Raw genomic sequence first — 24842 nt, 5'->3', positions numbered from 1 at the left:
ATATACATATAAATATACTACCTATGTATATATACATATAAATATACTACCTATGTATATATACATATAAATATAGTATATATGTATATATACAATATATTATATAATATTTTTTGTCTGGTTCCCTGATACATATAGATAAATATATATATATCAGGAAATCAGATGAAAAAAGTAAGTTTTCCATTGCATTATGCCCCTGTTGTTAAAAAACAAAAAAAAGCTACTTGGGGAAATTAAAATCGGAAGGCTTCTCTTCGAGCATGTGATACGTAAGGGCTATTTCATGAATTGGATGAGGTAAATGGTCAAAGGTGATTGTTATAAAAACTTTATGCATCCAGAACACAATGACTGGAAGTTTTCACGGGTATCTATCCTCTTGTTGTTGGACCTTCTTTCTTTAAAAAAATTCTGTGAACACATTTTTCATTTGCTTTTTCCATATTGATTGAGGCTTAATCTTTACCAATAGCCATTCTAGGATCTGGATTTTCAGGATGTAAGGTGTCTTGTGTGCTCTGGTACATAGCTTTGTCATTACTCTGTAGCCCAAGTGAAGGTGATAAATATGTAGTCTGGGGCTGGGCAAGGTGGCTCATGCCTGTAATCCCAGCACTCTGGGAGGCCGAGGTGGGTGCATCATCTGAGACCAGCCTGACCAACATGGTGAAACGCCATCTCTACTAAAAATACACATATTAGCTGGGAGGCTGAGGCAGGAGAATCGCTTGAATCCGGGAGGCGGAGGTTGCAGTGAGCTGAGATCATGCCATTGCACTCCAGCCTGAGCAACAGAGGGAGACTCTGTCTTAAAAAAAAAATGTTGCCTGGGAGTAATACAGCCATATTTGCTCTGTAGATGCAACTGAATGCTTGGTGTCACTTAGAGCAAATCATTCTGTTCCCTGGTACTTTTCCAAATGTGCAGAGTTCTATGAATTTTTACAGAAAGAGCATCAATATGTGCAAATTAGCACCAACCACTCTGAAAGTATATGATAAGCAATCCTATTCTCTTCTGTCTGCCAGTTCATCTTCAAACATTCCCACACAGTTGTCCTCAGGAATTTACATTAGTACTTGAAGAACAGATCCTATTGTCGAGATGTACATTGTTCACCAAAACCTCTGTCGAGTTTCAAAAGTTCCATATGATCCGCAATAACACAATATTGAATGGAAAAAACGATGGTGAAGAGGAAATGTAAAGACTTGGACGTTGTGACAATAAGCTCATGGCTTAGGTTCATGAATGTTCAAAATTATTTTTATCTGGATTCTCAGTGTATGACTCTCCTACAGTTGCTATAACAAATCACTATAGGGCTGAGACCAATGGCTCATGCCTGTAATTCCAGCACTTTGGGAGGCTGAGGTAAGCGATCACTTAAGTTCTGGAGATTGAGACCAGCCAAGGCATCAGGTGGAGGCCATATTTTTACAAAAAAATACAAAATAATTAGCTGGATTTGATGGCATGCATCTGTGGCCACAGCTACTCAAGAGGCTGAGGTGGGAGGATAGTTGAGCCTGGGAGGTTGAGGCTGCAGTGAGCCGTGATTGCACCACTGCCCTCCAGTCTGGGCAACAGAGTGAGGCCCTGTTTCAAAAAATAAAAAAAATTACCACAAATGTAGTGGCCTAATGCAACACAAAGTTATTATTCCGCTGTTCTTGAGGTCAGAAATCTAAAATTAAACTTGTGGGCTAAAATCAAGATGTTGGCGGGGTTAGTTACTTCTAGGGGTTCTAGGGGAGAAGCTGTTTTCTCTTTCTTCTAGTTTCTTGAAACTGCCTGCATTCTTAGGTTGTAGGGTTTTGTTTTCCGACTCAGACCCTTCTGCATCTCTTTTATAAAAGGACATTTCTGATTCCACTGGACCTACCCAGATAACCCAGGATAATCACTTCGTCTCACGATCCTTAATTCATTCCCATCTGCAAAAACCTTTTACCATGTAATATCACATGTTCACAGGTTTTGAGAATTAGGATGTGGATATCTTTGGAATGGGGCATTATTCAGCTGATCACTTTGAGCATGACTCTTTATTTTGGCAGCTGAGTTTGGGATGCACACTATTTAATTTCAAATATTTAATGTTCAGAGCTGTGCTTCCTCTGGAGGCTCTAGGGGAGGATTCTTCCTGCCCTTCCCCACTCCTGGTGGCTTCAGGCATCCCTGGGCTTGTGGCCGCATCACTCCAGTCTCTGCTTCATCTGCATATGGCCTTCCCCTCTGTATTTGTGTCTCATCTTCTGTCTCGTATAACAACAATAGTCATTGGATTTAGTGCCCATCCTAATTCCAGGATGAGCTCATCTTCAGATCCTTAACTAATTACCTCTGCAAAGGTCTTGATATCCAAATAAGGTCTCATTCCAGGTTCTGGGCTTTAAAATATGTGGACGTATATTTCTGGGGGCTACTCTTCAATCTACTACAATTGTATCCAGTTTCTTCCGGAGGCTCTAGGGGAGGATCCCTTCTGCCTCCTCTAGCTCCCAGTGGCTCCAGATGCTCCTTGGCTGGTGGTTGCATTACTCCATTTCCACATGGCCTCTTCTTCTGTGCTTGTGTCTCCTCTTCTCCTATAGGGACAAAATTATTGGATTTGGGACTCATCCTAATCCAGAATGATCACATCTTAAGTAATTAAATCTCCAGAGGCCCCATTTCCAAATAAGGTCCCATTCTGAGGTTTCAAGTGAACATGAATTTTGAGGGGTCACTGTTCAAGACATGATGACATAAGTCTTGTTTCTAAAATTCATTTATTTTTATTTCTTTATATTTTGATATCTCATCAGAGCAGAAATTTCCCAACGAATGGCATTTGTGCTGTGTTTCCCTGGGTAGCTGAGGACTTATCATTCATGCAGATGGATTATCAAAATTAAAAGTGGGTCAGCCTAGTTCCCTGTATCCTCATGTGAGAATCTACAGGGTGCAAATGGCTCGCCAAGGCATTCCTGTTTGTACTGGCTTATGGCTCGTGAAACTCTTGATCTGGCTAAGAAATGACTTCCATACCACTGTCTCTTGATGTGTCTCAGGGTGTGACTCTAGTTTGAGGCTTCATGAGCAGTGAGAACATCCACCAAACAGAGCTCGATTTGACTTTTCACACTCGCATGATATGGGAGGTCCGTGTTGGCTTGCAGTATATTCTACAGCTGTCCTGGCATCTGAGAATCAACGGAACTGTGATGGTGTCACAGGACTACCAGGTTCATATGCCTGCTGCACAGTAACATACCAATACACTGAGGCAGCAGGGTTTATGGCAGAGAAAGGTTTAATAATTGCAGGGCAATTAGTGCGAACATGAGAGGAGACCTCAAATCCATCTTTTTTTTTTTTTTTTTTTTTTTTTTTTGAGACTGAGTATCACTCTGTTGCCCAGGCTGGAGTGCAGTGGTGCAATCTCAGCTCACTATAACCTCCGCCTCCCGGGTTCAAGCGATTCTCCCACCTCAGCTTCCCCAGTAGCTGGGATTACAGGAGCCCATCATCACGTCTGGCTAATTTTTGTATTTTTGGTAGAGACAGGATTTCACCCTGTTGGCCAGGCTGGTCTCAAACTCCTAACCTCAGGTGATCCGCCATCTTCAGCCTCCCAAAGTGGTGTGATTATAGGCGTGAGCCACTGTGCCTGTCCTCAAACCCATCCTTCCAAGGAGTTCTGGGCTGGATTTTTTAGGGGAATCATGGAGGGTCTTGGGGTCATTGATAGGTTGGGGTAATAGGGAATGAAATAATCAGAATATGGAAACGGTATGCTTTGGTAAGTCAGCTTCTCATAGGGTCCTTCAGAGAAGCGGACATCAGCAGTTTCCCTGGTATGCACAACCTGAAAGATTATTGCAAATGGAAAACTTAACATTTCATGATGTTATGTTATCATCCTGTAACAGGGTCTATGTGATTCTAGGACAAACAGGTACCAAACAAGTAGGAAGACATAGATTAGAGGGCAAGCTGACCTCAGGATCAAAGCTGAGTATGCTGCAAGCTTAGTTCATTTTGTTTCTCCCCCTCCTTTCCTCTCTGATTGATTTTATGAAGTTTATAGAGATGGTTTCAGTAGCATCAGCAAAGGGGTTAGGGAGCAGTTGAGGTGCTGCAGGATCATGGAGTCCATTCTATGCAGGATGGGGCCCTTGGGTGGACCCACTCTATCTTCTGCAGCTTGGAGAAGAAGGAAGCAGATCATGTCTATGAGAAGCCAAAACAATATTTTTCACATTCACAGATATTGAAAACTCACCAGTAGTTTCATTGATGTCTTCTCAGGCACCGTAAGGAACCTTTCCTTCTCTTTTTCTCCTTTCTTCACGTGCACATACCTCTCCCCACCACGGACGATTTCATTGGCACCAGCAAGCATGGCTTGTATGGGGATAATGTGGAAGAGATGGACTCCATGGTGGGTAAGTAACAGGACCTAAGTGGACAGAAGCTAACGTGTTCTGATAGGACAGGACACCTGAAAACTGCTCTTGGTCAACCTGTAGAGTGAAGAGAATTATGCCTATGGGACAGAGTGGTCTGAGACATAAATGAGGTAATAGTTGCTAGCAATTGAGAAAGTCAGCAAAAAAACTATATGCATTTCCTCTCCTTTCTTTGCATGCTGTCCACTTATCAACTGGGGACTTTGTCTACTTAACTACATCTCCAGTGCTGGCCAGATAACAAATCAAGTCTTCTTTTCAAAAATTTCAACTCTTGTTTTAGATTCAGGGAGTACATGTGTAGGTTTGTTACCTGGGTGTATTACGTGATGCTGAGGTTTAGGATATGATCAAACCCTTCACCCAGACACTAAACATGGTACCCAATAGTTTTCAACCCTTCCCCGACTCCTTCCTTCACCCCTCTAGTAGTCCCCAGTATCTATTGTTCTCATCTGTGTGTCCACGTATACTTGATGTTATGCTCCCACTTATTTTGTTTTGTTTTTAAAAATAAATTTTATTGTGTATATTTAAGATTCACAACGTGATGTTAAAAGATATGTACAGATAGTAAAATGATTACTGTAGTGAAGCAAATAGTAATCATTAAGTAACATAATATAGTAATATTAAGTAATAGTAATATAGTAAGCAAATGTGTCTATCATCTCACACTGTTACTTTTTGTGACAAGATCAACTAAAATCTATTTAACAAAAATCCAGCTGAGCACAGTGGCTCCCATCTGTAATCCTGGCACTTTGGGAGGCTGAGGCAGGAGGATCACTTGAGCCTAGGAGTTTGAGACCAGCCTGGAAAACATAGTGAGACCCTGTCTCTACAAAAATACAAAAATTAGCTGAGTGTGGTGGCATGCGCCTGTAGTCCCAGCTACTTAGGAGACTGAAGCGGGAGGATTGCTTGAGCCCATAAATTGAGGCCGTAATGAGCCATGATTACACCACTGCACTCCATGCACTCCAGTCTGGGTGACAGTAGCTCCCACTTATAAGTGAGAACATGCAGTATTTGGTTTTCTATGTCTGCATTAATTTGCATAGGATAACATCCACCACCTGCATCTATGTTGCTGCAAAGGACATGATCTTGTTCTTTTTATGGCTGTGTAGTATTCCATGGTGTATATGTACCACATTTTCTTTATCCAAACCACCATTGATGGGTACCTAGGTTGATTTATGTCTTTGCTTTTGTGAACAGTGCTGTGATGAACATATGAGTGCACATGTCTTTTTTTTTGAGACAAGATCTCACTCTGTCACTCAGGCTGAAGTGCAATGACATGATCTCAGCTCACTGAAATCTCTGCCTCCTGAGGTAATGCGATTCTCCTGCCTCAGCCTCCTGAGTAGCTGGGGCTATAGGCACATGCTACTGCGCCCGGCTAATTTTTGTATTTTTTGTAGAGGCAAGGTTTTTCCATGTTGCCCAGGCTGCTCTTGAACTCCCAAGTTCAGGTAATATGCCTGCCTCGGCCTCTCAAAGTGCTGGGATGACAGGCGTGAGTTGCTGCACCCAGCCCACATATCTTTTTGATAGAAAGAGAAATCATATTTTCAGACTCTTTAGTGACATAGCCAACCTTCATTTCAGGCCCGTTGACACCAAGATCTTAGTTGGGGATTGGGAATTAACTGGTAAGTCAGAATCCAGTACCCTCATGAACTCATCCTGTAGACAGAACAATGTAAATGGGATGTCCTAGGACTTACATGGTAAATATATTGATGAGCAAAATGGCTTCAATTTTCCAACATTAATGAAAGAAAACCACGAGTGAAACTCACATATGTGCAGGACACAAATTTAAAGTATAGTATTTTCCAGATACAGATATTGTGAAATATATGTCACTAAATAGAAAGACACTTTGGAAAATTAAGCCTGGAAAAAGCAAAGCCAATTTGCATAGTCTTAAACACATAAAAATATAAAGTATTTAAAAATATAAATAATATTCAAGCCAAATACATACACATGAATAGTTGTTTATGTAGGTATGAGTGTGTGTGTCTGTGTCTGTAGTGTTTGTGTACATATGTATAGAAACAGATGATTAACAGAGATAGATGATGGATGGATAGATGATAGGTAAATAGATGATAGATGATGGATTGATAGATATTTGATAGACAGATGATAGGTAGATAGATGATGGATGGATGATAGATAGATAGATAGATAGATAGATGATAAATAGATGATAGATGATCGATAGAAAGATAGATGATTGAGAGATAGATACATAGATAAACAGATGATAGATGACAGAGAGACAGATGATAGATTGATAGATTATAGATGGATACATGAATAGATAGATGAATAAACAGATATATAGATGATAGATGGATAGATATATAGATAAGTACATGATACATGTGACAGATGATAGATGACAGGTAAGATAGGTGATAGATAAGATAGATAGATGATAGGATGGATTGACAGATACGTAGATGATAGATAGGTAGATAGATAGATGATAGATAGATAGATAGATACATAGATAGATAGATAGCTATGCATACCCCTCTTACTTTCTGCCTCCACCAGCAGTAGTCCTTAACGTTTACATTCTTAATATTGCACTCAATCTCAAAATCGTGGTGATCCTATTTTTGATTTTATCTTTGAAAATCAATGAAATAGGTCATTCAAACTCAGGCTGTGATAACTAAGACATTACTATTTGCTTTAAAAATTTAAATTAACAAAGCTCCCAAAGTATCTAATTTAATAAAACTGATGATGTGTCATAGTGTTCAAACAAGGCACTTTGGGTGTGACTTTAATTTCGATGGGATTTTTCTGGTGACATTTAGATAATATTACACAAATGGATGGGTATGTTGAATCTGGGTGGACAAGCCGTGATATCTGAAAATTATATTTTGAAAAAGTGCAACTGAGATGTACATGATACTGGTGCCCAGAGTTTTTGAATGTTTTGTCCACACAGCCAGAATCAAGCCTTTAGGAAGAATAAATATTTGCTTTAATATATAATTTTAGCAATTCTCAAACATATATTTACCCTGAAATTATTTATCCCAGAAGCTGTAACAATACCCCAAGACCTAAGAATTGTTGCTTTTCTTATTAGAAAAGTTTATTTGTGGCCATTCCTGGTAGAGATATCACCTTCCTGCCTTTTATAATTATCATAGGTGGCCGGGCGCGATGGCTCACGCCTGTAATCCCAGCACTTTGGGAAGCCAAGGCGGGCGGATAACGAGTTCAGGCAATCAAAACCATCCTGGTTAACACTGGGACACCCTGTCTCTGCTAAAAATACAAACACGTCCATGGTGGCGGGCGCCTGTAGTCCCAGCTACTCTGGAGGCTGAGGCAGGAGAATGGCGTGAACCTGGGAGGCAGAGCTTGCAGTGGCCGAGATCGCGCCACTGCACTCCCGCCTGGGTGACAGAGTGAGACTCCGTCTCAAAAAAAAAAAAAAAATTATCATGGATTTCCCACAGCAGTGCCCTGGAATAATGGAGTCTACTGATAGAATAAACACTTATTTTCATTTTTTAATAATTTCCACCTTTTATTTTAGATACAGGGAGTACACGTGCAGGTTTGTTACCTGGGTATATTGCATAATGCCAAGGTTTGAAGTACAATAGCTTCTGCCACCCAGGGAGTGAGCATGGCATCCAATAGATAGATTTTCAGCCCTTGTCCCCCACCTTCCTTCTCCCCTTTTGGAGTCCCCAGTGTCTATTATTCCCATCTTTATGTCCATGAGTACCCAATGTTTAACTCCCACTTATAAGTGAGAATATGCGGTAGTTGGTTTTCTTTTTCTGTGTTAATTTGCTTAGGACAATAGCCTCCAGCTGTATCCATGTTGCTGCAAAGGATGTGATTTTGTTCTTTTTTATGGCTGCATAGTATTCCATGCTGCATCTGTACCACATTTTCTTTATCCATGTAGATTGGTTCCATGTCTTTGCTATTGTGAGTAGTGCGATAATCATGCAAGTGCCTGTGTCTATTTGGTAGAATGATTTATTTTCCTTTGGGTAGATACCCAGTAATGGGATTGCTGGGTCAGAGGGTAGTTCTGTTTTAAGTTATTTGATTAATCTCCAAACTGCTTTCCACAGTGGCTGAGCCAATTTATATTCCCAACAATAGTATATAAGTGTTGCATCTTCTCTGCAGCCTCACCAGCATCTGTTCCTCTTTTATTTTTTTGACTTATTAGGTTCGTGCAAAAGTAACTGAGGTCTTTGTCGTTGAAAGTAATGATAGATTGATAGAGTGTAGATGGATACATTGAAAGTAATGACAAAGACCTCAATTACTTTTCACCAACCTAATAGTAGCCTTTCCAGCTGGTATAATAAACACTTTTAAAAGCGATACTTCCTATGGGCCATGCACTGTTACCAGTGTATTCTGGATGAATCCCCACAACATCCCCGGAGACGAGTATCATCTTCATCATCATGTTTATCCCCACACAGAGAAGGAGGCCCTTCAGTATGTGGCCTTTGGAGGCCTTTGGAGGCCACCTACTGAAGGGTCAGTGAGACAGGGTCTTACTGTGTTGACAAGGGTGGTCTCAAATACCTGAGTTCAAGGGATCCTCCTTCCTTGCCCTCCCAGATTGCTGGGATTACAGGTGTGAGCCATGATGCCCAGCCTTGAATAATTTTTTAACACGAAGATTTTCCAAGAAATAATATTGGAAAAAAAGCAAGTTGAAAACTGTGCATACAATATCAACCCAAATAGAGAGAGAGAGATGCATCTACAAGAGTATGTGATATGGTTTGGCTGTGTCCCCACCGAAATCTCATCTTGAATTGTAGCTCCCATAATTCCCACATGTTGTGGGGGGACCTGGTGGGAGATAATTGAATCATGGGGGCAGTTTCCCCCATATTGTCCTCATGGTAGTGAATAAGTCTCATGAGATCTGATGGTTTTATAAGGGGAAACTCCTTTTGCGTGGCTCTCATTCTCTCTTGTCTGCCACCGTGTAAGATGTGCCTTTCATCTTCCATCATGACTGTGTGTCCTCCCCAGCCATGTAGAACTGTGATTCCATTAAACTTCTTTTTCTTTATAAGTTGCCCAGTCTCAGGTATGTCTTTATTAGCATCGTGAAAACAGACTAATACAGTATGTAACAACTTTTTTTAAAATAGTCAAATGGCAATGGGGCAGGAAATTGGTGATCTTTATTTTCCTCCTTATAATTTTCTTTATTTTTTTTGTATTTCCCAAGCTATTTTGTATTTTTATAATCAGAAAAATATTAGCCTTGTTGTTTTTTCTCGCTACTTTTCACTATTTACTGAAAAGTAGCAAGAAGAGTAAAAACAACTCCCATGTCTCCTTCACCCATCTTTCCCAATTGTTAGCAATTTATCAAATATATCTTCTCTCTCCCTTTTCCTTTCTCCTGATCATCCTCTTTCTTCCTCTGTCTCTCTTTCTCTCTTCCACCTCCACATGTTTCTTATGCTTCTGAATATTTGGGAATAAGATGCAGATATGATGTTCATTAAATTTAGAAACTTTAGTGTGTATTTTCTAAACAAAGACATTCTCTTACATCATCACTGCGAATCATCAAAATCAGGAAATTAACATGGGTGGATTCTTAGGATTTAATTCACAAATCCCAGCCAAACTTCTCCAGCTGTCCTCATAAGAAAATTTATACACAGCAAGCAAAACCAATGGACAAACAAAAACCAACCAACAAAACCCCTGCTTCCTCTACCCTCTTTCTGTTCTGGTCCATGGATTTTCTTGTTGTATCTGTTTAAACTCCTCCGATCTGGACAAAGACTGAGCAATCTCTATTCTTTCTTGAATTCAAAGACCTTGACATTTTTTGAGAATAAAGACCAGGTATCATCTAGAATGTCCCTTGAATTGGGTTGGTTTGACATTTCCTTCAATAGAATTGGAAGTGATGGTGTGTTCTCAATCCAGTAGACAAGGAAGTCAATTAGCCCCAACAATGGTTACAAAATTCTTCATCACTTGATTAAATGGTGTCTTCCAGTTTTCTCCACTGTAAAGTTACTTATTTTGTCATTACTTAATAATTTGAAATTATTAACTATTTTATGGGAGATACTTTGAGATGAAGGCAATATTTTGGTTCTTATCAAACATTCAATGCCAGGTTTAGCATCCATTGATCATTTCCTCTTGGATCAATTTTCAGTGTGATTTTTGCTAAAAGTATTGTGGTAAATGTTTTAAAGTATTTTAAAATATAAATTCTTTCTTAACTTGCCCTTACTTGTGTGCCTTGGCTCCAGAAGAAAATTTCTAAGTTATAGTACTTTAGGAATGTTAATGTAATGTTATCTGAGATAACCAACAGTAGAACACACAGAATTAGACACATTTGAGACTAATAAGTTTTTTTATAATTATGCGTAATACAGACTGGGTTTGGGAACTCTAGGAATTTAGCTATTTTCCTATAAAAATGATTGGAAATGTGGTTTATTTTGAATACATTCTTCCTCTTTTAACTTGCCCATTGAGTCTAATTCTCCCCACCTAGTCATCCTATTCTCTATTTAAAATATCAAATAAGAAGAGAAGGCCAAATCGTTAAAGAATTACTTATCTAAATCATCTGCAAGAATATATCAAATACATTATGCGAACCCAACAGTGGGAGTGTCTTATTCTTGCCTCTGTCTCCTCAAATTCTGTAACGATATCTGCCTTCCGTGAGCAGAGAGGTTGCATAAACCGTGACTGCCGTTCTGTGCAACATCAGTCAGAATACCACCACAGTCCTTCTTTTTCATATCCAATGGGAAAAACTGTATTTCTCTGTTTAATGTTTTCATTCTGCATGAAGGAAATTATCAAGGAGAACTTGCCCTTTTAAATGATATCAGTAGCAATTGATGTTCATATGTATTGCCATTATATTTTTTTCTTAAAGCAGGTCATCTTTTATTTCTTAAAAATTTTGGACTCTCAGTTTTTTTGTTTTTTGTTTTTTTTGAGATGAGTCTCACTCTGTCGCCCAGGCTGGAGTGCAGTGGCGCGATCTGAGCTCTCTGCAACCTCTGCCTCCCGGGTGTAAGCAATTCTCTGCCTCAGCCACCCGAGTAGCTGGCATTACAGGCCTGTGCAACCATGCCTGGCTAATTTTTGTATTTTTAGTAGAGACAGAGTTTCATCATCTTGGCCAGGCTGGTCTTGAACTCCTAACCTTGTGATCCACCCACTTCAGCCTCCCAAAGTGCTGAGATTACAGGCGTGAGCCACCGCGCCCGGCCTGACTCTCAGTTTTTTTCTCTTTCAATGGTTTGTCAATTTAAACTGTTAATGCACGTTTCTTTTCTTTTGTGGCTTTTGACATAGTAAGCGTCACACCATCCTTGTTTTCCTTTAGACAGCTCATGCCCATTTGACTTAGGGGTGAAATACCTCATAATGTCATTATTTTTACTTGTCTCTTGTATATTATTTTAGGCAAGATTCTTGATGCTATCGATGATTTTGGCCTAAGGAACAACACCCTTGTCTACTTTACATCAGACCACGGAGGGCATTTGGAAGCTAGGCGAGGGCATGCCCAACTTGGTGGATGGAATGGAATATACAAAGGTGAGGAGAGGAACTCACGCAAGTGATCTGGTGGTGAATAAGCTTTTTTGTGGTTCTTATAATTAAAGCCCATGACACAAAGGAATGAGGCCTGAAAAACTGAACAAGTTTGTTTAATTTGACTCTTAGTAAAATGAAGTGTTGGATCAAGGTCAAGAAAATTGGCCTTATATTTGTTAACATTTCTGTGGAAGGAAGCCATGTATGTAGAGGGAGCATCTAGAAATATGCCTTTCTGACAACCCTATCAAATTATGAGGAGTTAGCAGAAGCAGATGCTTTTATGGGGTCTTTAAGGAAATATCTACTCATTCATTCCATTTATGAGATTATTGAGAGATTAAATGAGGGGGAATGTGATTCCTAGAGAACAGAGGTCAGAAACCAGGGATCCTTCATCATGAAGAAGTCTTTGACGCTCTCTTCCAAGGATCTAGTATAGCATAGAAAGTAGCCAAGCCTGTGTTGGGTTTCATGATTAAATTCACATATGCTGATTTTATGTCCTGCTGTAACATTTAGTCCACAAAATAGGTCCATAAGCTACTACATTGGCCAGGTCTATAATGTGTAACCTGATGTTAGTAGAATATTATCTTCATTTATGAAATGAGGATTAAAAAAGAAAAAGAAAAAAGATAATTATCTGGAAAATGTCGAGTATATTTTATCATATGTCTTGAGAGAGATTTTAAAGTATTTTCTAGAGGAAAATACGTTGTTATTCATGCAACTACAGATTCCACAGTCTGATTTGGTAGGAAATTATAATTTCTGTATGAATGAGGTAAAGGCTCTGCCTCCATCTTGCAGAGGGTATGAATGTGTCCTCTTTAGAGTGTGTAGCACTAAAGTGTGCATTTAGGAACCAAAACGAATCCTTAGTGGAAATTGGTTTTATAGACATTCTATTTAAAAAAAAAATTCAGTAGTTTTGGGGCTACAGGTGGTTCTTGGTTACATAGATAAGTTCTTTAGTGGTGATTTCTGAGATTTTAGTGCACCATCATCTGAGCATGTACTCTGTTCCCGATATGTAGTATTTTTTTCCTCAGCCCACGCCCAATCATTTCCCAAAGTCACCAGAGCCCATTATATGATTCTTATGCCTTTGCATTCTTGTAGCTTAGCTCCCACTTATAAGTGAAAACATAGGCTGTTTGGTTTTCCATTCCTGAGTTGCTTCACTTAGAATAATGGCCTCCAGCTCCATCCAAGTTACTGCAAAAGATATTATTTCATTTATTTTTATGGCTGAGTAGAATTCCATGGTGTATGTACACCACATTTTCTTTATCCACCTGTTGGTTGATGGGTACTTAAGCTGGTTCCATATCTTTGCAATTGAGAATTGCACTGCTATAAGCATGCGTGCACATGTTAGACATTGTATGTTTGCTTATGAGAACTGTTTTTAAAAATTTTTGGCTCACGCCTGTAATCCCAGCACTTTGGGAGGCCGAGGCAGGCGGATCACAAGGTCAAGAGATCGAGACCATCTGGCCAACATGGTGAAACTCCATCTCTACTAAAAATACAAAAATTAGCTGGGCATGGTGGCGGGCACCTGTAGTCCCAGCTACTCAGGAGGCTGAGGCAGGAGAATCGCTTGAACCCGGGAGGCGGAGGTTGCAGTGAGCCGAGATAGCGCTACTGCACTCCAGCCTGGCAACAGAGCGAGACTCCATCTCAAAAAAAAAAAAAAAATTAACTTTTTAGCATGCCATGACATAATGTAAACTTTACTCTGATTAACTTAATAAAATAAGAGTCAATTAACACAGGAAAGTGGCCACTTCTCCTAATTTTCCCCTGGAAATCCTGGTGTATGCCTGTCATCTTCGTATAATTAAGACAACTTTCTGTTTTTATTCTCAATAATACCTTGATGTGGACAATAAGTTACCATATGTCCATAGTATTCCATTTGTTTTCAGGGTGCATGATAGGTGAGCAAAATAGGCAGAAATCCTCGTCTTCATGGAGTTTATATCCTACTGGAGGGAGGCACAGCAGAAAATAAAATAAAATAAATAAATAATATAACATATTAGAAGGTGGCTGTAATATAATAAATAAATAAATAATATATATATAAAACATATAATAAATAAATAAATAATACAACATATTAGAAGGTGGCTGTAAATATGAAAAAACACGAGAATAAAGAATTCTGGGGTGGGACTGCCATTTCAAATAAAATGTTCAGGCACGCCTCATTGAGGTTACTGTCAGTTCCATAACCTTGAGGGCTAGATACAAGAAAAATATTAATTTAAAAAAATATAGGAAGTTACTTTGAGCAAAGGTATGAGGGAGGTTGGAAATGAAGTAGGTGTATATTTGAGATAAGAGCACTTTAAGTAGAGAAAATAGCCATGCAAATAGAATGTAAATGTCCAATATTACATATGTTTAGTTATTTAATCAAAAACCTACCAGCAGCACAGGAAAATATAATTCTGTAGACGTGCACTACTTACCCCACTAGGACTCTACATAGAGTAGACACTATACAAATGTGATCTCTTTTGATACTAGCTTACCTTTTAAATACATTCAATGCAGTGACTATTTTAACTAGGCACAATAATTGAACTTACTTGCATTGTCTTATAGGTGGAAAAGGCATGGGGGGCTGGGAAGGTGGAATCCGTGTCCCAGGAATTGTCCGATGGCCTGGAAAGGTACCAGCTGGACGGTTGATTAAGGAACCTACAAGTTTAATGGATATTTTACCAACTGTCGCATCAGTGTCAGGAGGAAGTCTCCCTCAGGACAGGTGATGTCATATAAACTGTTAACAAGAGCTTATTTTCACCCTTCTTCCTTCTCAGAAGACTCAGAACAAGGAGACTGACTCCACCCTGGCAGACCCACTTTTTCCCTAGTATCTACACAGTTTTCCTTCCTATATGGCTATTCGGCATTCTTCAGAAGAGACCAGTCTTTTCTTTTTTTCTATTGAGGTAAACTATACATATATAATTTACCATCTTTACCATTTTTCAGTGTACAGTTCAGTGGTAATAAACATATTTATTTTCTTTTTTCCCCTTCATTTTGCTCTCATCTCTCCCCTCTGGTCATCACTGTTCTGCTTTCTGTCTTCCTGAGATTCACGATTATTTATTTTTCGCTCCCGCACTGAGTAAGAAGATGTGGTGTTTGCCTTGCTCTGGGCTTGGCTTATCTCACTTAACATAATGGCCACCAGTTCCATTCATGTTGCTGCAAATGACAGGAATTCCTTCTTCTTTAGGGGTGAATAGTATTCCCTTGTGCATATATAACGCTTTTTAAAAAATTAATTTGTCTGCCGATAGGCAGTTAGGTTGATTCCATAGCTTGGCTATTGTGAAGAGTGCTGCGATAAACATGGAAATGCAGATATGCCTTTGATCTGTTGATTTCTTTTCTTTTGGGTATATACCAAGTAGTTGGATTTCTGGATCACGTGGTAGCTCTATTTTTGGTTTTCTGAGGAACACCTCACCACACAAAACAGATAAAGCAAATTACAACCAAAAATAGAGATGGACAGATTTATAACCAGAGATCCTGAACAAGTATCAGAGACCAGTCTTAGATACTAATCTAATGTGGACCATCTTAGATACTTTAACATTTTCAACTGAGAGAAAGATGGAGACAGGAAGCTTTGGAGATGAAGACGTGGTAGGTAAAACTCACTCATCTCTATAAGAAAGGGAAAAATAATCCTAGTCTCTGGTGTGAAAGATCTGGAAGACTGAGAAGGAGGTAAGATGTTTGAGGATGCTTTGAACTCTATCATGAATACTTTGAATTTCTTCAAGAGGAGATCGTTCATACTACATTGCTCCATTCCCTGGCAGCAACCAACCTAGGTAGGTTTGCTGCTGATTGATTGACAGTTCATTGATCACAGTGCTGCAAGGGAATCCAGATAGGTTAGAACCACAACTATGTCTCTCCTCCAAGCCCACAGAGTTCTTGTGATAGTGCTTTCTTCATGTAACAAAGCTAATCTATTTCTGAAGAAATAGGTTCTGTTGGCGCTAATACAGAAAAGAAAAATATTTTAGAAGTCATGGTTAACTTACTGAAAAACAAACTATCAAGAACTAATCAAGACACACCCCCAAGTTTGCCTTTCTAATATTTAAAAATATATGTTTGATGCTAGCAGATATCTGTATCAACACACTAAGGCTGGAATTTATTGTATAATCTTTGGGACTGAACTTTAGATGAAGACGTCTTTATTTTCTGCCTGAAAAGAAGTTAGGCATTGATGATGCTAACACAGGAAAGAAAGAATATTTTATTTTTTATTTTTATTTTTATTTATTTTATTTTTGAGACTGAGTTTCGCTCTGTTGCCCAGGCTGGAGTGCAGTGGCACGATCTCGGATCACTGCAACCTCTGCCTCCCGGGTTCAAGTAATTCTCACACCTCAGCCTCTCGAGTAGCTGGGACTACAGGCACGCACCACCACGCCTGGGTAATTTTTGTATGTCTTGTAGAGATGGGTTTTCGCCATGTTGGCCAGGCTGGTCTTGAACTCCTGACCTCAAGTGATCCTCCCTCCTCAGCCTCCCAAAGTGTTGGGATTTACAGGTGTGAGCCATCGTGTCCAGTCCAGAAAAAAATTTAAAAAACCACTGTGAAGTTATTGCAAAAAGAACCTATCAAAAAAACTATGGAGAAGCCCAGCTTCCCTGTTCTACCATTTAGAAATAGTTGTTTTAAGAAGTCTGTCGTTCCACATAGCCCAACAGCCTGTTAGGGAGAAGGCAAATGTCCAGGCACAATATTGTTACGTTGCATGAGGGTGGAAGGCAACTGCTGCCAAGTTCCAGCTGTTGTCCTCACGTTAAAAAGAAGAACGAGTTGATTGGAGTCACTCATCACTCCAGTGCGTTCGGCGCCGTGAGATTCCATGCTCATCTGGTCAGGGGTTTAGGGTTCTGAGTTTGGCGTCCTTGGTGAGATGTATAGTACAGCTGTCCTTTCCTGCCTGCAACCAGGACTCCACTAGCCATAGGCCAAGTCCTCAGAGGACGCACCATCTTTGTAGTTAAATGGGAAGTGGGAGAAAATCGCGAAGATGACTAAGGCACTGTGGTGGGAAACCTAACCTCAGCTTCACGTACTGGTTGGCGTGCCGGGTACTACTCATCAGGTTGATTTTTTGGTTATTCCTATGCTTGGTTCTCCCAAGCCTCTTTATTTGAATTCATGACTTCTTTGGCATGTGCATTGACCAGTTAAATATGTCCCTGCTAATAGAGAATAGCTCTACTATGTAGAAGGGAACAAACAGCAAATTCACAGTATCAGGCTCACTGTCTATGACACCAGCATCATGAGGGCCTGTGGATACCTCTCTCCCGTCTCCTTCAATCGCCAACACAATGAAATCAACAAGAAGAACTCAAAAGCGGCTCTCACCTGTACAGAAATGAAGGCTGCTAATACTATAAAAGCCAAATAGTAATTTATTTTTAGAATTAACACAATTTGTTTCACCACCTCACCACACAAAACAGATAAAGCAAATTACAACAAAAAATAGAGATGGACAGATTTATAACCAGAGATCCTGAACAAGAGAGTAGAATAAACAAAAAAGAAAAGTAAAGATAAAACAGAGGACACCATTAATGTGTAGAAACACAGGAATCTGAGGATGCAATGGTTTATCAAAGTGTTGGGAAAAAATGACTTACCAGGTATGTGGTTTACCAATACAGCTGTCCCTTGGTATCCCTGGGGGGTTGGTCTCCAGACCTCACATGGATACCAAAATACCCAGATGCTCACGTCCCTGATATAAAATACTGTAATATTTGCATATTACCTGCACACATCCTCTTGTATATATTAAATCATCTCTAGATTACTCATAATACCTAATACAATGTATGTAAATGCCACGGAAAATAGTTGTTATATTGTATCCTTTAGGGAATAATGACGAGAAAAAGTCTGTACATATTCAGTACAGACAAGACCATCCCTAAAAGGAACATAAGCCTAAATGTAAACCCAAAATTACAACACTTCCAAGTAAAAACATAGGAGAAAATTATTGTAATATTCAGATAAGAAAATAGTTTTTTTAGATTTATCAAAAAAGTTGCAAGCTATAAAAGAAAAAAGTGATAGATTAGTCATTATCAAAATTTAAAATTTCTGCTTTTCAAATATCAATATCAAGTAAATAAACATGTGACCTCAGTCCATTAGTGGAGAAGAAAAGAAAGAAAAAATTAAAATATTAAATACGAACTTAAAAGAAAGTTTAAAAGAAAAGAAAAAAGCCGTGGAGTAGAAGCAAATAGTCATCTCTCTGAACTCAGAGGTTCTGCATCTGCGAATTCAATCAACTGCAGATCAAAAGTATTTCATAGGATTTTCTAGAATAAAGAACCTAGAATAGCCTAAAATTTTTTGAAGAAGAAAATCATTTGAAGACTCACTACATAATTCCAAAATTTACTATAAAGCTAGAGTAATCAAGTTTAAAAGAGTAATCAAGATGGTGTTCTAATGCTCTAAACTTTTTAAAATTAATATTTAATATTTAAATTTTTTTCTTTTCTTCTTTGTCCCCACTAATGGAGTGAGGTCACGTTTATTTTGTTGGCGTTGCCATTTGAAAAGCAGAAGTTTTACATTTTGATAATGGCTAATTTATCTTTTTTTCTTTTATAACTTGTGATTTTTGTGATAAAACTTAAAAAAATTTTCTTATCAAAAGATCACAGTGATTTTCTCATATGTTTTCACTTAGAAGTTTTATAGTTTTGGGTTTACATTTATTTAGGCTTATGGTCCATATCGAGTTAATTTTTTAATGTGGCTTGAGGTATAGGCTGAGATTTATTTTCCTTGCATTTGGATATCCAATTTGTCTACTGTCATTTATTGAAAGACAGTCCTATCTCTACTGAACTATTTTGAGCATTTGTTGAAAAGCCGTATACATATCGGTCAGTTCCCGAACTCTCCTATTTCATTGATCCATTGAAACCCTTATTTCAACACTACACTGTCTCAATGAGTCTCGCTTTATAGTAAACCTGGGAGTTATGTAGTGAGTCTTCAAACTATTTTCTTCTTCAAAAAATTTTAAACCATTCTAGGATCTTTATTTTCCCATGTAAATTTTAGAATAAGTTTCTTCATTTCAACATAAACCTTTCTGGAATTGTGATTGAGATTGCTTTAAATCTATAGATCAATTTGCGGAAAATTGATGTCTTAAAAAACTTTGAATTTTCCAATCAATAAGTATAGTTCATTTCTCCATGTGTTTCTCTTATTTGGTGCTTTGTGGCTTTTTTCATGTAAATTTTTCACATAAAAATGCTATCCCTAAATACTTCATGTTTTCTCATGTTATAGTACATGATACTTTAAAAATAATGTCATTCCCAGCCATTCATTGCAAATATATAGACATTTTTAAAAGTTGGTGTTGTATTGTGTGATCTTGCTAATCTTACTCATTATTTCCGGCGGGTTTTTCGGTGATAATTAACATAGGAAATCATTGTATCTGATAGTAAATATAGTTTTATTTCTTTTAAGATCCTTTTTAGGCGTGGCGTGGTGGCTCACACCTGTATTCCCAGCACTTTGGAAGGCCAAGGCAGATGGGTCACCTGAGGTCAGGAGTTCGAGACCAGCCTGACCAACATGGTGAAACCCCGTCTCTACTGAAAATACAAAATTAGCCAAGCGTGGTGGCACACGCCTGTAATCGCAGCTACTCAGGAGGCTGAGGCAGGAGAATTGCTTGAACCTGGGAGATGGAGGTTGCATTGAGCCGAGATCGTGCCATTGCACTCCAGCCTGGGCAACAAGAGCAAAACTCTGTCTCCAAGAAAGAAAAAAAAATCCTGGCTGGGTGTGGTGGCTCACGCTTATAATCCCAGCACTTTGGGAGGCTGAGGTGGGTGGGTCCCCTGAGGTTGGGAGTTCAAGACCAGCCTGACTGACATGGAGAAACCCCATCTCTACTAAAAATACAAAATTAGCTGGGTGTGGTGGCACATGCCTGTAATCCCAGCTACTCAGGAGGCTGAGACAGGAGAATCCCTTGAACCCGGGAAGCAGAGGTTGCGGTGAGCAGAGATCATGCTACTGCCCCCAGCCTGGGCAACAAGAGTGAAACTCCATCTCAAAAAAAAAAGAGAAAAATCCTTATCTGGGATGTATTATTATGTGTCCCATTACAAAGCAGGTTTTATTATTATTGCTTTCTAATATAAGGCATAAGATATATTTTCTAATATAAATTTTTAAAATTCATTTTAGTTTAGATTCAGGGGCCCATGTGCAGGTTTGTTATTTGGATATATTGTGTGATGCTGAGGTTTCTATTAAATTTGTCACCCAAGTAGTGAACATAGTACCCAACAGGTAGTTTTTCAACCCTTCCCTCCTCCCTTCCTCTCGCTTTTTGGAGCCCCCCAGTGTCTAATGTTCCTATCTTTATGTTCATGTGTACCCAATGTTTAGCTCCCATTTGTCCCATGGTGATTGGTTTTCTGTTTGTGCGTTCATTTCCTCCATTTCTCATATAAAATTAGAAGTATATGACTTTTTAGTGATTACATAAAATTTTTTCAAAGGGTAGCAATATAATTGCAAATGAAGTTCAGATTGATGAAATTGCCACAAATTGCCGAGCTGTGGAGGGCTCTGTGTGGCAGCCAAGGCTGTCTGATCTTTTCGCCTTTGGGGCATGCATTGTCACATTCCTCGGCCTCATCATTTCAGGATCAGAACTTAGCTTTCTTCTCTCGCCCACTGGAGTGTAATCTCCCAGAGAGGATGCATGAGTTTTCCTAAAGACTCAGTACGCTGTCCTCTGACCGTGAGGCATGACGCAGTCTTCAGCAAGTACCCTTCAGGTAGCTTGGGACCCGACGTCCTTTCTCCCTATTCTCCTTATTTTCACTGTCTGTGTCTCTGCAGGGTCATTGATGGCCGAGACCTCATGCCTTTGCTGCAGGGCAACGTCAGGCACTCGGAGCATGAATTTCTGTTCCACTACTGTGGCTCCTACCTGCACGCTGTGCGGTGGATCCCCAAGGACGACAGTGAGTGTTCAACCCGTTGCTTCCTGTTCCCTGCCAGGAGCAGGGTCACTCAGGTGTATCCTGAACACATTCTTCCTTTCCTCTCTAGACGGGTCCTTTCATTCCAGGGCTCACTGAACACATGTTTCTGGAGAAGTTTCTCGGAATTGCTCTTTTGCAGAAAGACAGGCGGGGGTAATGGAGATGCTAATTGGCTTCACTTAATGATCTCAGCAGTTGCACCTACATTGAAACATCGCATTGTACATGGAAAATCTATGCAATTTTTACTTATCAATTACACTTTAATAAAGAAAACAGATATATGAACATAAGATTTGCCTATAAAGCCAGGGAGACACTTTTACGAAACATACATTTTTAGCCAGGCGTGGTGGATCATGCCTGTAATCCCAGAACTTTGGGAGGCCGAGGTGGGCAGATCACTTGAGGTCAGGAATTTGAGACCAGCCTGGCAAACATGGCGAAACCCTGTCTCTACTGAAAAATACAAAAATTAGCCAGGCATGGTGGTGCATGCCTGTAGTCCCAGCTACTCGGGAGGCCGAGGCGGGAGAATCACTTGAACCCAGGAGGCAGAGGTTGCAGTGAGCTGAGATCACACCATTGCACTCCAGCCTGGAAGACAGAGTGAGACTCCATCTCAAACAAAAGCAAAACCAAAAAATATGTATATACATTTTTAGAAACAGGACTGACATCTGCTGGAAAATGTGTATATCATTTCACCAGGGGACTCTAATGTTCTCGTTTTGTTGTAAGGATTGCATAATATTTAGCATTGACCTGCGGGCAAAAAGAAGCCCAAGAACCAGCCTTGAGAAGATGGAAGAAGACAAGAGAAGCCAGCACCTTGGGTGCATGCCTCTGATGTGCTTTCTTTCTTTTTTTTTTTTTGGAGATAAAAAGATATTTATTGAATATCTTCTATGGGCAGGTTATTTTGTAGGCCTAAGTGGTCATGGCTAAACTTTCATTTATAACAATCAATTCTAGGCAGACTAAAGATAAAATGTAATATTAAAAGTGTTAGAAGAAAATGAGTTTATGATCCAGAAATTGGAAGATTTTTAATTTTTTAAAAAGTGACACACACATAATAATATGCACATGTTGCACATGAAAATTGGGGGTATCTAGTGATATTTTGAGATAGGCAATGCATAGTGATCAGATTAGAATAATTGACACAGCCATCATCTCAAACATGCATAATTTCTTTGTGTTGGGAACATCGAATATCCTCCTTCTAGCTATTTGTAACTATGTGACATATTATTGTTCACTATAGTTATTCTACAGTGTTTAGAACAGGGGTCCCCAACTTTTTTGGCACCAGGGACCAGTTTTATAAAAGATAATTTTTCTGTAGACTGGGATGGGGGATGGTTTGGGGATGATTCAAGTGCGTGACATTGTGCTGCACTTTATTTCCATCATTATTACATTGTATTATAGAACGAAATCATTCTACAACTCATCATCAAGTAGAATCAGTGGAGCCCTGAGCTTGCTTTCCTGCAACTAGATGGTCCCATCTGGGGGTGATGGGAGACAGTGACAGATCATCAGGCATTAGATTCTCATAAGTAGCATGCAACCTACATCCCTCGCACGGGCAGTTCACAATAGGGTTCGTGCTCTTATGAGAATCTAATGCAGCCACTGATCTGACAGGAGGCAGAGCTCAGGCAATAATGCCAACCATAGGGAATGGCTGTAAATACAGAGATAAAGCTTCGCTCTCTTGCCCTACCACTCACCTCCTGTGTGTGTGACCGGGTTCTTAACAGGCCACGAACAGGTACCAGTTTGTGGCCTGGGGACTGGGGACCCCTGCTATAGAACACTAGGACTTCTTCCTTTGATCTGGCTGAGGTGTGCATCATTTGACAAGTCTCTCTTTTCTCCTCCAGGTGGGTCAGTTTGGAAGGCTCACTATGTGACCCCGGTATTCCAGCCACCAGCTTCTGGTGGCTGCTATGTCACCTCATTATGCAGATGTTTCGGAGAACAGGTTACCTACCACAACCCCCCTCTGCTCTTCGATCTCTCCAGGGACCCCTCAGAGTCCACACCCCTGACACCTGCCACAGAGCCCCTCCATGATTTTGTGATTAAAAAGGTGGCCGACGCCCTGAAGGAGCACCAGGAAACCATCGTGCCTGTGACCTACCAACTCTCAGAACTGAATCAGGGCAAGACGTGGCTGAAGCCTTGCTGTGGGGTGTTCCCATTTTGTCTGTGTGACAAGGAAGAGGAACTTTCTCAGCCTCGGGGTCCTAAAGAGAAGAGATAATTACAATCAGGCTACCAAAGGCCACTAACTTTGGTGCTTTCAAGTTGGCAAGGAGTGCATTTAATAGCCAATAAATTCATCTACCATTCCAGATTATTAAAGGCCCACTGGTTATTCCACCTGCTGCTTTTTTCTGGATTCCTGTGGATAAATGTTGACTGAAATTTGTTTTATTTCCCGAAAGCTTATAATTTACTAATTCTCTTGTAAAAAATCCACACAATGGCTGCTGATAATGTCACTGCAGAATTGCTACTTCTTCTGTTTTTCACGCAGTCTCCACCTTGCCTATCGCCAGCGCCAACACTGGCCTTTGCAGTCTTCCTGACTTTCTTCGTTCTGTTCTTTCATTCCACTTGCTGTTTCCTTGAGGTCTTTTTCGTCTCACATGGGCTGTGTCTTGCAAGTCTATGTTTGGGTTCATTTTTCTTTGCATAATCTGAAGATTTGTAAATCGTGCCAAAACCAGTTGTCTTGACACCACCAAAATGAATTCCGAATATGACTACAAAGAGGACATCCTGGCTGGGCATGGGGGCTCACTCCTATAATCCCAGCACTTTGGGAGGTTGGGGTGGGTGGATCACTTGAGGCCAGGAGTTTGAGACCAGCCTGGCCAACATCATGAAACCCTGTCTCTACTAAAAATACAAAAATTAGCCAGGCGTAGTGACACATGCCTGTAATCCCAGCTACTTGGGAGGCTGAGGCAGGATAATTGCTTGAACCTGGGAGGCGGATGTTGTAGTGAGCCAAGATCGCGCCACTGCACTCCAGCCTGGGCAACAGAGCAAAACTCCATTTCAAAAACAACCAAAAAACCAGGACATCCTCTGTGGTCTTGTCCATTTTGGCTAGTTTTTCCTGAATTTCTGTCTTAGGTACTATTGCCTTCCTGGGGTGAAGGACATCGATGACCATTTTTTGCCTCTGAACAAGTCAGTAGCTCATGACCTTCCTGTGTAGATAGTTACTGTGTCATTCATGTTGACAGCTGAGTGCACTGGCGCAATCATAACTCACTGCAAACTTGAACTCCTGGACTCCACAGCAATCCTCCCAGTTCAGCCTCCAGAGTAGGTGGCACTGCAGACACATACCACCACACCCAGCTCTTTTTATTCTTTTGTAGAGAATGGGTCTTGCTATGTTGTCCAGGCCAATCTCAAACTCCTGTCCCCAAGTGATCCTCCTGCCACAGCCTCCCAAAGTGCTGGAATTATAGGCATGAGCCACTGCATCAAGCCTAATTTCCATTTTCTAAACATGTCTTTCCATGCCAGAAAACAAGCACCTACAGACACTTGTGCCATCTGCTCAGTTGCTTTGCTCTAAATATAAGGCC

General features: G+C 40.0%; 2 protein-coding genes across 2 annotated transcripts in view; one reads left to right on the top strand and one right to left on the bottom strand.

Moving 5' to 3' along the window:
* Positions 1-23497, top strand: part of ARSF (arylsulfatase F) — a 38902-nt gene extending 15405 nt beyond the window's left edge. The window contains exons 6-10 of the mRNA XM_032757960.2: positions 4301-4437; positions 11962-12096; positions 14719-14881; positions 21074-21198; positions 23115-23497. Of these exons, the coding sequence (XP_032613851.2) occupies positions 4301-4437; positions 11962-12096; positions 14719-14881; positions 21074-21198; positions 23115-23497 (943 nt within the window). The remainder of the gene's footprint in view (positions 1-4300; positions 4438-11961; positions 12097-14718; positions 14882-21073; positions 21199-23114) is intronic.
* A 347-nt stretch (positions 23498-23844) lies between these two features.
* On the bottom strand, positions 23845-24418 carry LOC116811501 (small ribosomal subunit protein eS24-like). The gene is made up of 2 exons (XM_032756536.1): positions 24326-24418; positions 23845-24018 (listed from the first exon to the last, which is right to left on the bottom strand). Exons 1-2 carry the CDS (start codon positions 24416-24418, stop codon positions 23845-23847), a joined length of 267 nt encoding a protein of 88 aa, XP_032612427.1.
* Positions 24419-24842: the final 424 nt, after the last annotated feature.

Source organism: Hylobates moloch, unplaced genomic scaffold (genome assembly GCF_009828535.3).
Source record: "Hylobates moloch isolate HMO894 unplaced genomic scaffold, HMol_V3 SCAFFOLD_7, whole genome shotgun sequence".
In the NCBI taxonomy this organism is placed as follows: domain Eukaryota; kingdom Metazoa; phylum Chordata; class Mammalia; order Primates; family Hylobatidae; genus Hylobates; species Hylobates moloch.
Note: the sequence above shows the minus strand (reverse complement) of the source record. Positions and strands in the feature narration are given on the sequence as shown.

Excerpts from the sequence above, each read along its gene's own strand:
- LOC116811501 (XM_032756536.1), bottom strand. The coding sequence starts at position 24,418 with ATGGTCATCGATGTCCTTCACCCCAGGAAGGCAATAGTACCTAAGACA. Across the intron at positions 24,019-24,325 it reads TGGACAAGACCACAGAGGAT|GATGTCCTCTTTGTAGTCAT; the intron begins GTCCTGGTTTTT and ends ATGCCCAGCCAG.